The sequence below is a fragment of the Saimiri boliviensis genome, chromosome X, assembly GCF_048565385.1.
Source record: "Saimiri boliviensis isolate mSaiBol1 chromosome X, mSaiBol1.pri, whole genome shotgun sequence".
NCBI lineage: Eukaryota > Metazoa > Chordata > Mammalia > Primates > Cebidae > Saimiri > Saimiri boliviensis.
Window position 1 is genome coordinate 82,754,131 of NC_133470.1, and position 17,455 is coordinate 82,771,585.

The 17,455-nt window shown below is 37.8% G+C and overlaps 1 protein-coding gene across 4 annotated transcripts in view; it reads right to left on the reverse strand.

Annotated features, from left to right (window-relative positions):
• The window catches only part of VAMP7 (vesicle associated membrane protein 7), an 89,393-nt gene that overhangs the window by 45,511 nt on the left and 26,427 nt on the right, over window positions 1-17,455 (reverse strand). For all 4 annotated transcript variants that reach the window (XM_074391818.1, XM_074391817.1, XM_074391816.1 and 1 more), the window contains one exon: window positions 7,642-7,709. In XM_074391818.1, coding sequence (XP_074247919.1) covers window positions 7,642-7,709 — 68 coding nt within the window. The remainder of the gene's footprint in view (window positions 1-7,641; window positions 7,710-17,455) is intronic.

The following is a 17,455-nucleotide window of genomic DNA, read 5'->3' on the forward strand; positions in this document are numbered from 1 at the left end:
CTAAAATTGACCACATAAATCAAAGTAAATCACTCCTCAGCAAATGCAAAAGAACAGAAATCATAACAGTCTCTCAGACCACAGTGCAATCAAATTAGAACTCAGGATTAAAAAACTAACTCAAAACCGCACAACGCCATGGAAAATGAACTACTGGCTTCTGAATGTTGACTGGATAAATAATGAAATGAAGACAGAAATAAAGATGTTCTTTGAAACCAATGAGAATGAAGACACAATGTACTAGAATCTCTGGGACACATTTAAAGTGGTGTCTAGAGGGAAATTCATAGCAATAAATGCCCACATGAGAAGAGAGGAAATATCTAAAATCAACACCCTATCATCAAAATGCAAAGAGTTAGAGGAGCAAGATAAAAAAACCTCAAAACCTAGCAGAAGACAAAAAATAACTAAGATCAGAGCAGAACTGAAAGAGATAGAGACACAAAAACTCTTCAAAAAAATCAACAAATCCAGGAGCTGGTTTTTTGAAAAGATCAACAAAATAGACTGTTAGCCAGACTAATAAAGAGAAAAGAGAGAATAATCAAATAGATGCAATAACGAAAGATAAAGGGGACATCACCACCAATTCCACAGAAATACAAACTACCATCAGAGATTACTAGAAACAACTCTATGCACACAAACCAGTAAATCTGGAAGAAATGGATAAATTCCTGGACACTTGCACTCTCCCAACACTAAACCAGGAAGAAGTTGAAACCCTGAATAGAACAATAACAAGGGCTGAAGTTGAGGCAGCAATTAATAGCCGACCAACCAAAGTAAGTCCAGGTCCAGACATGTTTACAGCCGAATTCTACCAGATGTACAAAGAGGAGCTGGTACCATTCCTTCTGAAACGATTCCAAACAATACAAAAAGAGGGAATCCGTCTCAAATCATTTTATGAGACCAACATCATCCTGATACAAAACCCAGCAGAGACTCAACTAAAAAAGAAAACTTCAGGCCAACATTCATGATGAACATTGACGCAAAAATCTGCAATAAAATACTGGCAAACCGATTGCAACAGTACATCAAAAAGCTTATTTATCATGATCAAGTAGGCTTCATCCTGGGGATGCAAGGCTGGTTCAGCATATGCAAGTCTATAAATGTAATCCATCACATGAAGAGAACCAAAGACAAAAACCACATGATTATCTCAACAGATGTAGAGAAGGCCTTCGACAAAATTCAACAGCCTTTTATGCTAAAAACCCTCAATAAACTAGGTATTGATGGAACACATCACAAAATAATAAAAGCTGTTTATGATAAACCCACAGCCAATATTATACCGAAGGGACAAAAATTGAAAGCATTCCCTCTGAAATCTGGCACAAGACAAGGATGCCCTCTCTCACCACTCCTATTCAAAATAGTATTGGAAGTTCTAGCCAGAGCAATCAGGCAAGAAAAAGAAATAAAGGGTATTCAATTAGGAAAAGAGGAAGCCAAATTGTCTCTATTTGCAGAGGACATGATTATATATTTACAACATCCCAACATCTCAGCCCAAAGTCTCCTGAAACTGATAAGCAACTTCAGCAAAGTCTCAGGATACAAAGTAAATGTGCAGAAATCACAAGCATTCCTATATACCAATAACAGACAAACAGCCAAATCAAAAGTAAACTCCCATTCACGACTGCTTAAAAGAAAAGAGAATAAAATACCTAGGAATACAACTAACAAAAGATGTAAAGGACCTCTTCAAAGAGAACTACAAGCCACTGCTCAAGGAAATAAGAGAGGACACAAATAGATGGAAAACCATTCCATGCTCATGGTTGGGAAGAATCAATATTGTGAAAATGGCCATACTGCCCAAAGTAATTTACAGATTCAACACTACCCCCATCAAGCTACCAATGACCTTCTTCACAGAACTGGAAAAAACCACTTCAAACTTCACATGGAACCAAGAGAGCCCACATAGCGAAAACAATCCTAAGCAAAAAGAAAAAAGCTGGAGGCATCATGCTGCCTGACTTCAAACTATACTACAAGGCCACAAGTAATCAAAGCAGCATGGTACTGGTACCAAAACAGAGACACAGACCAAAGGAACAGAACAGAGGCCTCAGAGGCAACACCACATATCTACAATCACCTGATCTTTTGACAAACCTGACAAAAACAAGCAATGGGGAAAGGATTCCCTATTTAATAAATTGTGTTGGGAAAACTGGCTAGCAGTGTGCAGAAAGCAGAAACTGGATCCCTTCCTGACACCTTATACTAAAATTAACTCCAGATGGATTAAAGACTTAAACATAAGACCTAACACCATAAAACCCTAGAAGAAAATCTAGGCAAAACCACTCAGGACATAGGCATAGGCAAGGACTTCATTGGTAAAACACCAAAAGCAACGGCAACAAAAGCCAAAATAGACAAACGGGATCTAATTAAACTCCAGAGCTTCTGTACAGCAAAGGATACAATCATTAGAGCAAACCAGCAACCAACAGAATGAGAAAAAAATTTTGCAATCTACCCATCTGACAAAGGGCTAATAGCCAGAAGCTACAAAGAACTAAAGCAGATTTATGAGAAAAAAACAAACAAACTCATTCAAAAGTCGGCTAATGATATGAACAGACACTTTTCAAAAGAAGACATATATGAGGCCAACGAACATAGGAAAAAATGCTCATCATCACTGGTCATTAGAGAAATGCAAATCAAAACCACATTGAGATACCATCTCATGCCAGTTAGAATGGCGATCATTAAAAAATCAGGAGACAACAGATGCTAGAGAGGATGTGGAGAAATAGGAAAACTTTTACACTGTTGGTGGAAGTGTAAATTAGTGCAACCATTGTGGAAGACAGTGTGGCAATTCCTCAAGGACCTAGAAATAGAAATACCATTTGACCCAGCAATCCCATTACTGGGTATATACCCAAAGAATTATAAATCGTTTTATTATAAAGACATATGCACACGTATGTTCATTGCGGCAGTGTTTACAATAGCAAAGACTTGGAACCAACCCAAACGTCCATCAAAGATAGACTAGGTAAAGAAAATGTGGCATATATACACTGTGGAACATTGTGCAGCCATAAAAATGATGAGTTCATGTCTTTCATAGCGACATGGATGAATCTGGAAACCATCATTCTCAGCAAAGGCACACAAGAGCAGAAAACCAAATACCGCATGGTCTCACTCATAGGAGGGTTTTGAACAATGAGAAAACATGGACACAGGGAGGGGAGCATGACACACTGTGGTCAGTTGGGGGGGACTAGTGGAGGGACAGCGTGGAGTGGGGAGGGTGGTGAGGGATAATGTAGGGAGAAATACCAGATATAGGTGATGGGGGGATGAAGGCAGCAAACCACCTTGCCATGTGTGTACCTATGCAACAATCCTGCATGATCTGCACATGTACCTCAAAACCTAAATTAAAAAAAAAAAAAGCTTAAGATACTTACACCCAACTCTATAAAAATTTGCATTACATCTAAGGAGAATAAGCACTTCAATTATAAATATACTTCATATATTCAAGAAGGTCGAGGAAAGTATGCACATGTTAAGGAGACACATGGAAGATATAAAAAAGATCCAGAACAACTTGTAGACTTGTTCTGTCATACACAGAACAGAAAGAGCAGATTCCAAACTGCAACAGAGAAGATAAGTACACTTGAAGACATAGCAAGAGAAACTATTCTAAACGAAACACAGCGGAAAAAAGACTCAACAATGAACAAAAGCATCAGTGAGTTGTGAGACAGCTTGTAGTGGCTTAATATAGATGTAACTGGAAGCCTAGAAAGAGCTCAACATTTTCATAATTTGATGAAAACTACAACAAACTCAAAGCCAAAGAAATATAAAGAAAACTATACCAAGGCATGTATATTACAACCAAATTTCTTAAAACCAATGATAAAAAGAAAAAAGCACAAGAAAAAAAATACACCCTATGTATGTAAGAATGACAGCAGAATTCTTGTCAGAAACAATGTAAAAGACAGTGATGAACTACCGTTCATCAAGTATTAAAAGAAAAAAAAATCACTAACCTAGAATTCTACACTCAGTAAAAATATCTTTCAAAAAAAAAAAGGAAGTGAAATAAAAACTTCTCTGATATACCACACCTGAAACAATTCATTTCCGGTAGACCTACACATCTGAACAATAATGGAAGATTATATGTTAAATTAAAGCATTCAGGCATTAAGAAAATAGCATCAGATAGAAACTCACCCTACACTGAAATGGCAGCTACATGGGTAAACAGAAAAGACTTTCCTTATTATTTAAATCTCTTTAAAAGATGATCAACTCTCTAAACAAAAACAGTAACAATGTATTTTGTAGTTTTTAATATATGTGTAAATAAAAGCATGTCAACAACAGCATAAACACCAGGAAGAAACAGAAGTATACTATTGTAAGGTTCTTACCTATTTATGAAGTGGAAAAATACCACGTGAAGGAAGATAATAAGTCAAAGACATACTGTAAACCCTATAGCAATCAGAAAATAATGAAATGAAGAGCTATAGCTAATAAACTGACAAAGGAGGCATAATGAAAAAACAAATATACTAAATCCAATGGAAGGCAGAAAAAAGAGGGAGAAGGGAACAAAGACTAGATGACACAGATAGGAAACAAATAGCAAGATGGCAGATTTTAAATTTTCCAATGAAGAAAACTCCAGGCCCAATCGGCTTTACTAGTAAATTCTTCCAAACATCTAAGACAGATAATATCAGTAGTACCTAAACTCAGAAGACAGAGAAGTAACATTTCCCAACTTGTTTAATGAGGCCAGCAGATTCCTGATACAAAAACCTAAAAAAAAAAAATTACAGACCACTATCTCTTATAAATGTAGATGCCAAATTCCTGAACAAAACAATAGCAAATCCAATAAAGTGTTATATAAGAAGGGTAAGTCATGACCTTGAAGGAGTGTAAAGTTGGTTTAACACTAAAAAATCAATGTAATTTACCACATTAACTGAATAAAGGAGAAAAAACTAAACAAGCATCTCAATAAATGGAGAAAAAGCATTTCACAAAATCATGAATCAAACTCTCAAATGAGGAATTAAAGGGAATTCTTCCACCTATTAAAAGGCACCTACAAAAAAAATCTAGAGTTAACCACAAATTTAACATTGAATTTATTTTTTTCAAAAAATATTGAATTTTCCCCCTCAAGATGGTCAACAGGCAAGGATGTCCATTATTATCACTTGTATTCAGTATTATGTAGAAGGTTCTAGCTAGAATAAGGCAAGGAAAATTAATAAAAGGCAGGAACGTACAAAACAGTAACCTCAGGTAGTTTTTGCAAGGTTGCAGGATACAAACAAGGTCAATATACAATAACCAAGTTTATTTCCATATACTAGCAATAAAGAATTAAAAATGAAACATTAAAATTTGTAACAATACAAAAGCTTGAAATTCTCAAGTGCAAATTTAACAAATATGTGCAAGATCTGTACATCAAAAACTAAAAAATACTGCTGAGAAAATTTTTTAAAATTCTAAGCAAAAGCAGAGATACGTCATGTTTATGCACAGAAAAAATCTATACTGTTAAGATATCAACGCTTCCTAAATTGACCTATATATTAAACGCAGTCACAAAAGATACATGTTGTTCTGGGGCTTTTTGAGAGATGGAAAATAAGCCTATTCTAAAACATATATAGAAATGCAAAGCACCTAAAAGAGTGAAGACAATATTGGAGAACAAGAATATAGTTGGAAGACTTATACTACTTAATTTTAAGAATTTTATAAAGTTATAGTAATCAACACAGTGTGGTACTGGCATAAAGATAGAGAAAGTGACCAATGGAACAAAACGGAGAATCCAGAAATAAAGCCCCACAGAGAAGAACAGGTAAACAAATTGTGGTAGATAGATTCTATAATGGAATAATACAAAACAATAAAAAAGAATAAGTGATTACTATAATCAAAAACACGGATGAATCTCACAGGCATAATGGTGAGTAAAAGAGTCCAGACACAAATAAATTGTAAGAACAGGCAAAACACTATCTGTGGTGATGTAAGTCAGAAACATAACTACGTCTGTTGGGGATTATTAACTGGGAGGGGCGTGAGAGCAGCCTTCTGGGGTGTTGGAAATGTTTTATATCTAGATCTGGGTGGTGGTTACATGGGTATAGATATACATGAAAAATAATTGAGCTATACACTTAAACGTAGTACACTTGATGCACTTTGCTGCATGTATGTTATTCTACCATAAAGAGAAATACCTGTTAGTTCATTAGTACCTTCTGTTGTTTTCAGTCATGAAGTCAACAAAATTAAGGCTTTTATTTGGAAAGTACAGATTATACTAGTATTGGTCAAAGACAGACCATTCCAGCTAAGCAGAATAATCTTCAAGAATTAAGAATAACTAAGAGAACCTGAAAGTATCAAAGAAATTGGTCTGCAGCTCTGGAATCAGACACTTCTGTTCTCTTTGCCCCCCAGCAATGGGTCACAAAGTGAGATCTAGAACCCAGGTGTTTTGACTTTCTGTATGGTACCATCCTTCCTCCAATTACCACATGCTTTGATGAAAAAACTGTTTATAAACTCCTAGGAAACCTAATAGTAGCTTGCATATCTCAAAACACGCTGCTAATAGATGTCCCTGTAAAATTAACAATAACGATGAACATTTAAATAGCTCTTACTATGTATCAAATACTGTGTTATGCACTTTTCATGTATTATCTGATTTAATCCTTAAAATACTATCAAGTAGGTACATCTCCATTTTACAGAAGATGATCACTGAGGCACAAAGAGGTTAAGTCATTTGCCTAAGGTCACGCAACTAGTAAGTAGCAGAGGTGGGATTCAAATCCAGGCAACCTAATACTAGAGCTTGTGTTTTTAACCACTACTATCTAGCTGTCAGTCACAAGGAACATAATCACTATTTTGTTTCAAGGTGTAAACCTGTACTGTACATTTAAATTTATAATTGCATAGATCCAAATCGTAACTGATCTCTGCCGTCCTTCTGTTCACCATGTATCTACCATCTTTCCTTAAAACTTTCATCCACTAAGTGCATTGAAAATGTGAGGACATATGGAACCGTAGTATAAGCAGCTCACAAGGACACACTGTCTCCTTTAAAGCTTATTAGCTCTTTCCAATTCATGTCTCTTGATTGATACAAGGCAAGATCAAACTATCAGTGTAAGCAAGAAAGTGAACTGTCCAGTTTTCAGGACTCATACTGGGCCACAAATGGCGTGCACATCTGTTTCATGTTTTACAAATTTGTAAAGTGGTACATGCAGCTGAGGTGCTAAATTTATATAGGCATCAATCCAAAGCTTTAGAAAACTGTTTCTGTATATTGAGCAAGTTTTCCAAACCAAAGCTACCTTAATGGCTATTAGGGGATGATGGTTGTTTTTTTTTTTTTTTTTTCTATGCCTCATTGTTATCCTCATTATTACAAAGTAATCACATAATGGAGATGAGAAAGGAAAAAGAAAGCACAGTTATTGAATGTAAGGCATTTCCCAATTATGTTAGCTATCATCCATAGTTTCTCCACTTTACATCCTGAATAATAATATCAGATTCCATACTTACAGAATCCACGAGATTTTCTGTTTTGTCAATCAATAATTCCAATCTTTCTCCTCGCTGAGCTACCAGATCTGAAAATATTGGAAAAATAGAAAAGATCAAGTTTTGCAATACATATTTTCTATCATTATCTTTGTTATAATTTAAATCTGATTTTAATTACAACTGGTATTTTTGACAGGTCATATTTACTACAGAAGTACTTAGGCCTTCAAGTATATGCATGTTGAATAAAATAATTCTTTTTTAAAAAAGTAACATAACTTAATGAATACACTGTCCTGGGGCTAAAGGACAGGCGGGCTTTGCCCACTGGTGACACCACTAGAAACCAAGGACTAGCCCACCTGGAGTTCCCATGCCCAGCAAAACTTCACCACAGCCTCCAATAACAATGGCACCCTAAGCGACTGATAAAAATACAGACATGGCTGATGCTGTTTACAGCTGAAGAAATTATACACAGACTACACTACTGCATGTACCCATAAGCAAAGTCAAAGTGCCCTCCCCAACCAACACTACAGATATATCCTCAGGAAAAAGTCCTTGCGTATTAAAGCAAACCTAAAAATTGGAAGAAAAGACCATATTATTAACAACTATATGCTAATCAACTGGAAAACGTGGAAGACATGGATAAATCCCAAGATACATGCAACCTACCAAGACTGAATCAGAAAGAAACAGAAAACCTGAACAGGCCAGTAGTGAGTAATGGGATTCAATCAGTAACAAAGTCTCCCAACAAAATCAAAACAATGCCCAGGATCACCTGGCTTCACTGCTGAACTCTATGAAAGTTACAAAGAAGAACTAACATCATTTCTCAAACTATGCCAAAAAATTCAAGAGGAGAGAATTCTCCCTAACTAATTCTACAAGGTCAGCATCACCCTGATACCAAAACCTGACAAGGACTCAACAAAAAAGCAGAACTGCCGGCCAACATTCCTGATGATCACAGATGCAAAAATCCTCAACAAAATACCAGCAAACCAAATCAAACATCACATCAAAAAGATAATACGCCATGATCAACTGGGATATATCCCAGGGATGCAATGATGATTTAACCCATGCAAATCAGTAAACATGAAACATTACATCAACAGAATGAAGGACAAAAGCTACATGATCACTTTAATAGATGCAGAGAAAGCATCTGATAAAAAAGTGTATGATAAAATTCAACATCTTGGTGTGGCTGGCAAGATAGTTGAATAGGAACAGCTCTGGTCTGTAGCTCCCAGAGAGATCAATGCAGAAGGTGGATGATTTCTGCATTTCCAACTGAGGTACCCAGTTCATCTCACTAGGACTGGTTAGACAGTGGGTGCAGCCTATAAAGGGTGAGCTGAAGCAGGGTGGGGTATTGCCTCACCTGGGAAGCTCAAGGGGTTAGGGAACTCCCTCACCTAGCCAAGGGAAGCCATGAGAGAGTGTGCCGTGAGGAAAAGTTCACTCCAGCCCAGATACTATGCTTTTCCCATGGTTTTTGCAAGCCGCAGACCAGGAGATTCCCTCTGGTGCCTACGCCACCAGGGCCCTGGGTTTCAAGCACAAAACTGGGCGGCTGTTTGGGCAGACACGGAGCTAGCTGCAGGACTTTTTCTTCATACCCCGGTGGTGCCTGGAATGCCAGCAAGATAGAACCGTTCACTCCCCTGGAAAGGGGGCTGGAAGCCAGGGAGCCAAGTGGTCTAGCTCCACAGATCCCACTTCCACAGAGCCCAGCAAGCTAAAATCCACTGGCTTGAAATTCTCCCTGCCAGCATAGCAGTCTAAAGTCAACCTGGGACACTTGAGCTTGGTGATGGGAAGGGTGTCCACCATTACTGAGGCTTGAGTAGGCAGTTTTCCTCTCATAGTGTAAACAAAGACACTAGGAAGTTCGAACTGGGTGGAACCCACAACAGCTCGGCAAAGCCACTGTAGCCAGACTGCCTCTCTAGATTCCTCCTCTTTGGGCAGGGCATCTCTGAAAGGAAGGCAGCAGCCCCAGTCAGGGGGTTATAGATAAAACTCCCATCTCCCTAAGACAGAGCACCTGGGGGAAGGGGTGGCTGCAGGCACAACTTCAGCAGACTTAAACGTTCTTGTCCGCCCGCTCTGAAGACAGCAGCGAATCTCCCAGCACAGCATTTAAGCTCTGATAAGGGACAGACTGCCTCCTCAAGTAGGGTCCTGAACCCTGTCCCTCCTGACTGGGAGACACCTCCCAAAAGGGGTTGACAGACACCTCATACAGGATAGCTTTGGCTGGCATCTGGCAGGTGCCCCTCTGGGACGAAGCTTCCAGAGGAAGGAACAGGCAGCAATCTTTGCTGTTTTTCAGCCTCTGCTGGTGATACCAAGGCAAACAGGGTCTGGAGTGGACCTCCAGCAAATTCCAGAGGCCTGACTGTTAGAAAGAAAACTAACAAACAGAAAGGAATAGCATCAACATCAACAAAAAGGACATCCATACAGAAACCCCATTGGAAGGTCACCAACATCCAACACCAAAGATAGATAAATCCATGAAGATGAGGAAAAACCAGCACAGTAAGGCTGAAAACTCCAAAAACCAGAATGCCTCTTCTCCAAAGGATCACAACTCTTCGTCAGCAAGGGAACAAAACTGAACTGAGAATAAGTTTGATGAACTGACAGAAGTAGGCATCAGAAGGTGAGTAATAAACTCCTCTGAGCTAAAGGAGTATGTTCCAACACAATGTGAGGAAGCTAAGAACCTTGAAAAAAGGTTAGAGAAATTGCTAACTAGAATAATCAGTTTAGAGAACATAAATGACCTGATGGAGCTGAAAAACACAGCACAAGAACTTCCTGAAGCATACACAAATATCAATAGCTGAATCGACCAAGTAGAAGAAAGGATATCAGAGATTGAAGATCAACTTAATGAAGTAAAGTGTGAAGATAAGATTAGACAAAAAAGAACGAAAAGAAAAAAACGAAGTCTCCAAGAAATATGGGACTATGTGAAAAGACCAAACCTACATTTGATTGGTGTACCTGAAAGTGACAGGGAGAATGGAAGCAAGTTGGAAAACACTCTTCAGGATAAGAAAAACTTCCCCAACCTAGCAAGACAGGCCAACATTCAAATTAAGGAAAAACATGGACCACCACAAAGATATTCCTCAAGAAGAGCAACCCCAAGACACATAATCATCAGATTCACCAAGGCTGAAATGAAGGAAAAAATGTTAAGAACAGCCAGAGAGAAAAGGCTGGTTAATCCACAAAGGGAAGCCCATCAGATTAACAGCAGATCTCTCTGCAGAAACCCTACAAGCCAGAAGAGAGTGGGGGCCAATATTCAACATTCTTAAAGAATTTTCAACCCGGAATTTCATATCCAGCCAAACTAAACTTCATAAGCGAAGGAGAAATAAAATCCTTTACAGACAAGCAAATGCTGAGAGATTTTGTCACCATCAGGCCTGACTTATAAGAGGTCCTGAAGGAAGCACTAAATATGGAAAAGAGAAACTGGTAGCAACCATTGCAAAAACATACCAAACTGTAAAGACCATCAACACTATGAAGAAACTGCGTCAACTAATGGGCAAAATAACGAGCTAGCATCATGATGATAGGATCAAATTCACACATAACAATATTAACCTTAAATGTAAATGGGCTAAATATCCCAATTAAAAGACACAGACTGGCAAACTGAATAAAGTCAAGACCATTGGAGTGCTGTATTCAGGAGACACATCTCATGTGCAAAGACACACATAGGCTCAAAATAAAGGGACGGAAGAATATTTACCAAACAAATGGAAAACAAACAAACAAACAAAAACTAAATAAACAAAAAAAAAACCAACCAGGGGTTGCAATCCTAGTTGCTGATAAAACAGACTTTAAACCAACAAAGACCAAAAGAGACAAAGGGCATTAGTATATAATGGTAAAAGGATCACTGCAACAAGAAGAGCCAACTTTCCTAAATATATACGCACCCAATACAGGAATACCCAGATTCATAAAGCAAGTTATGAGAGACCTACAAAGAGACTTAGACTCCCACACAATAATAATGGGAAACTTCAATACCCCACTGTCAATATTAGACAGATCAATGAGACATAAAATTAACAAGGATATTCAGGACTTGAACTCAGCTCTGGACCAAGTGGACCTAATAAACATCGACAGAACTTTCCACCCCAGATCAACAGCATATACATTCTTCTCAGCACCACATCGCATTTATCCTAAAATTGACCACAGAATTGGAAGTAAAACACTCCTCAGCACATGCAAAAAACCAGAAATCATGACAAACAGTCTCTCAGAACACAGTGCAATCAAATTAGAACTCAGAATTAAGAAACTCACGCAAAGCCACACAACTACATGGAAACGGAACAACCTGTTCCTGAATGACTACTGGATAAATAATAAAATTAAGCAGAAATAAATTAAGGTCTTTGAAACCAATGAGAACAAAGACAATATACCAGAATCTCTGGGACATAGCTAAAGTAGTGTTTAGAGAGAAATTTATAGCACTAAATGCCCATAGGAGAAAATGAGAAAGATCTAAAATCAATACCCTAACAACACAATTAAAAGAACTAGAGAAGCAAGAGTACACAAATTCAAAAGCCAGCAGAAGACAAGAAATAGCTAATATCAGAGCAGAAGTGAGGGAGATGGAGACCCAAAAAACCCTTCAAAAAAAGTCAGTGAACCCAGGAGCTGTTTTTTTTTTTTTTTTTTTTGGAAAAGATTAACAAAACAGACCACTAACCAGACTAATAAAGAAAAGGGGGAAGAATCAAATAGACACAATAAAAATGATAAAGCAGATTTCACTACTGATCCCACAGAAATACAAACTACCATCAGAGAATATAATAAACACCTCTAGGCAAATAAACAAGAAAATCTAGAAGATATGGATAAATTCCTGGACACAAACACCTTCCCAAGATTAAACCAGGAAGAAGTCGAATTCCTGAATAGACATTGCAATAACGAGGTCTGAAATTGAGACAGTAATTAATAGCCTGCCAACCACCCACTCCCCCCCAAAAAAACACCCAGGACAAAATGGATTCACAGCCGAATTCTACCAGAAGTAGAAAGAGGAGCTGGTACCATTCCTTCCAAAACTATTCCAAACAATAGAAAAAGGGGGACTCCTCCCTAACTCATTTTATGAGGCCAGCAGCATCCTGATACCAAAACCTGGCAGAGACACAACTAAAAAAGAAAATGTCACACCAATATCCCTGATGAACATCAAAGTGAATATCCTCAATAATGGCAACCAAATCCAGCAGCACATCAAAAAGCTTATCCACCATGAACAAGTAGGCTTCATCCCTGGGATGTAAGGCTGGTTCAACATATGCAAATCAATAAACGTAATCCATCATGTAAATAGAACCAAAGACAAAAACCACATGATTTTCTCAATAGATACTGAAAAGGTCTTCAATAAAATTCAACACTCACTCATACTAAAAACTCAAAAAACTAGGTATTGATGGAATGTATCTCAAAATAGTAAGAGCTATTTATGACAATCCCACAGTCAATATCATACTGAATGGGCTAAAAGCAGGAAGCATTCCCTTTGAAAACTGGCACAACACAAGGATGCCCTCTCTCACCACTTCTATTCAATATAGTATTGGAAGTTCTGGCCAGGGCAATCAGGCAAGAGAAATAAATAAAGGGTATTCAAATAGAAAGGGAGGAAGTCAAATTGTCTCTGTTTGCAGATGACATGACTGTGTATTTAGAAAACACCACTGTCTCAGCCCAAAATCTCCTTAAGCTGATAAGCAACTTCAGCAAAGTCTCAGGATACAAAGCAAATGTGCAAAAATCACAAGCATTCCTATACACCAATAATAGACACACAGAGCTAAATCATGGGTGAGCTCCCATTCACAACTGCTACAAAGAGAATAAAATACCAAGGAATACAACTTACTTACAAGGGATGTGAAGGACCTATTCAAGGAGAACTACAAACCATTGTTCAGGGAAATAAGAGAAGACACAAACAAATGGAAAAACATTCCATGCTCCTGGAAAGGAAAAATCAATATTGTAAAAATGGTCATACTGCCCAAAGTAATTTATAGATTCAATGCTATCCTGATCAAGCTACCACTGACTTTCCTCACAGAATTTGAATAAACGACTTTAAATTTATATGGAGCCAAAAAAGAGCCCATATTGCCAAGACAATCCTAAGCAAAAAGAACAAAGCTGGAGGCATCATGCTAGCTGACTTCAAACTATACTACAAGGCTACAGTAACCAAAACAGCATGGTACTGGTACCAACACAGAGATACAGACCACTGGAACAGAATAGAGGCCTCAGAAATAATACCACACATCTACAACCATTTGATCTTTGACAAACCTGACAAAAACAAGCAATGGGGAAAGCATTCCCTATTTAATAAATGCTGTTGGCGAAACCAGCTAGCCATATGCAGAAAACTGAAACTAGACCTCTTCTTATATGCCTTATACAAAAATTAACTCGAGATGTATTAAAGACTTAAATGTAAGACCTAAAACCATTAAAACCACAGAAGAAAACCTAGGCAATACCATTCAGGACACAGGCATGGGCAAGGACTTCATGACTATACTACCAAAGCAGTGGCAACAAAAGCCAATATTGACAAATGGGATCTATTAAACTAAAGAGCTTTTACACAGCAAAAGAAACTACACTGGAGTAAACAGGCAACCTACAGAATGGGAGAAAATTTTTGCAATCTATCCATCTGACAAAGGGCTAATATTCAGAATTTACAAGAAACTTAAACAAATTTATAAGACAAAAACAACCCCATCAAAAAGTAGGAAAAGGATATGAACAGACACTTCTCAAAAGAAGACATTTATATGGACAACAACAAATGAAAAAAAGCTCATTATCACTGGTCATTACAGAAATGAAAATCAAAACCACAATGAGATAACCATCTCACACCAGTTAGAATGGTGATCATTAAAAAGTCAGGAGACAGCAGATGCTGGAGAGGATGTGGAGAAATAGGAATGCTTTTACACTGTTGGTGGGAGTGTAAATTCAACCACTGTGGAAGACAGTGTGGTGATTCCTCAAGGATCTAGGGCTAAAAATATCATTTGGCCCGGCAATTCCATTACTGTGTATATACTCAAAGGGTTATAAATCACTTACTATAAACACACATGCAGATGTGTGTTTACTGCAGCACTGTTCATAACAGCAAAGACTTGGAACCAACCCAAATGCCCATCAATGATGGACTGGATAAAGAAAATGTGGCACATATACACCATGGAATGCTATGCAGCCATAAAAAAGGATGAGTTCATGTCCTTTGCAGGGACACAGATGAAGCTGGAAACCATCATTGTCAGCAAACAAACACAGTAACAGAAAACCAGACACCTCATGTTCTCACTAACAAGTGGGAGTTGAACAATGAGAACACATGGACACAGGGAAGGGAACGTCACACACCAGGGCCTGTCAGTGGGTGGGGAGCTAGAGGGGAAATATCATTAGGAGAAATACCTAATGTAGATGATGGGGTGATGGGTGCAGCAAACCACTATGGCATGTGTATACCTATGTAACTGTATATCTAACGTTCTGCACATGTATCCCAGAATTTAATGTATAATAAAAGAAAAAAGAGCAAATGTGTAACAAAGAAATTCCAATGGGTCAGGTTGAAACATTTCCATTTTCATCCATAATTTTAGCAGTATGATGACATAGCTCAAAAGGAAAATAGGATATTCTACTTTTACACATTCAAACAGAAATATACAGTTCAAGGTATCAAAAAAAATTCGGCCGGGCGCGGTGGCTCAAGCCTGTAATCCCAGCACTTTGGGAGGCCGAGGCGGGTGGATCACGAGGTCGAGGGATCGAGACCATCCTGGTCAATATGGTGAAACCCCGTCTCTACTAAAAATGCAAAAAAAATTAGCTGGGCATGGTGGCACGTGCCTGTAATCCCAGCTACTCAGGAGGCTGAGGCAGGAGAATTGCCTGAACCCAGGAGGCGGAGGTTGCGGTGAGCCGAGATGCGCCATTGCACTCCAGCCTGGGTAACAAGAGCGAAACTCCGTCTCAAAAAAAAAAAAAAAAAAAATTCAACACCTCTTCATGATAAAAACTGTCAATAAACTAGGCATAGAAGGAACATCCCTCAACATGATAAAAGCTATTTATGACAAACCCACAGCTAACATCATACTGAATGGGGAAAAATTAAAAGCCTTTCCTCTAAGAACTGGAAAACTCTTACCACTCCTATTCAACATAGTACTGGAAGGATGCCCACTTTCAGTACTCCTATTCAACACAATACTGGAAGTCTGAGCCAGAGCAATCAAGCGAGAGAAAGAAATAAAAGGCATCCAAATTGAAAAACGGGAACTCAAATTATCCTTCTTTGCAGATGATATGCTCTTATATCTACAACACCCTAAACACTCCACTAAAAAAACTCCTAGATCTGACAAACATATTCAGTAAAGTTGCAGGATACAGAATCAACAAAAATCAGTAGTTTCTATGCACCAATAATGAACTTGGTGAAATAAAACTTTATGAAGAAGGCAATCCCATTTGTAACAGTTACGAAAAAATAAAATATCAAAGAATAAATTTAACAAGGAGGTGAAAGACTCATACAAGGAAAACTACAAAACACTGAAGACAGAAATTGAAGATAACATAAAGATATGGAAAGACATTTTATGGTCATGGATCATAAGAATGTATTTTATTTAAATTACCAAAAGCCCAAAGCAATTTACAGATTCAATGCAATCTCTATCAAAGTACCAATGCCATTTTTCACAGAAACAGAAAAAACAATCCTAAAATTAGTATTTTAGGAACCAAAAAAGAGTTCAAATAGCCAAAGCAATCCTGAGCAAAAAGAACAAAGCTGGAGGCATCACACTACCTGACTTCAAAATATATCAGAAGGCTATAGTAACCAAAAAAGCATGATTTGGTATAAAAACAGATAAAAGGTCAATGGAATAGAAAAGCCAGACATCGATCCACGTATGTATAGCCACACATGTATGCCAACTGATTTTCAACAAAGGTGCCAAGAACGTACACTTCGGAAAGGACACTCTTTTCAATAAATGGTATCAGGAAAACTGAATACCCATACGCAGAAGAATTAAACTGGTCCTCTGTCTTCCATCATACACAAAAATCAACCAAGACAGATTTAAGATTTAAATTTAAGACCCATAATTATAAACCTACTAGCAGAAAACATAGGAGAAAAACTTCAGAACACTGGTCTAGGAAAAGATTTTATGGCTAACACCTCACAAGGACAGGCAACAAAGAGATAAATGGACAAATAGGACTATATTCAACAAAAAAGCTTTTGTACAGCAAAAGAAATAATCAGCAGAGTGAAGAGACAACATGTTGAATGGGAGAAAATAGTTGCAAACTATTTATCTGCTAAGGGAATAATATCTAGAATGTACAACGAACTCAACAGGAGATATACAAATAATCCCCTTAAAAAGTGAGCAGATATAGGTGAAGGGGAGGAGGGCAGCAAATCACACTGCCACGTGTGTACCTATGCAACAATCTTGCATGTTCTTCACATGCACCCCAAAACCTAAAATGCAATTAAAAAAAAAAAGAAAAAAAAAAGTGAGCAGAGGACATGAATAGCCGTTTCTCAAAAGACATACAAATGGCCAAGAGGTATATGAAAAAAATGCTCAACATCATAGAAATGTAAATAAAAGCTACAATGAGATATCATGTTACCCCA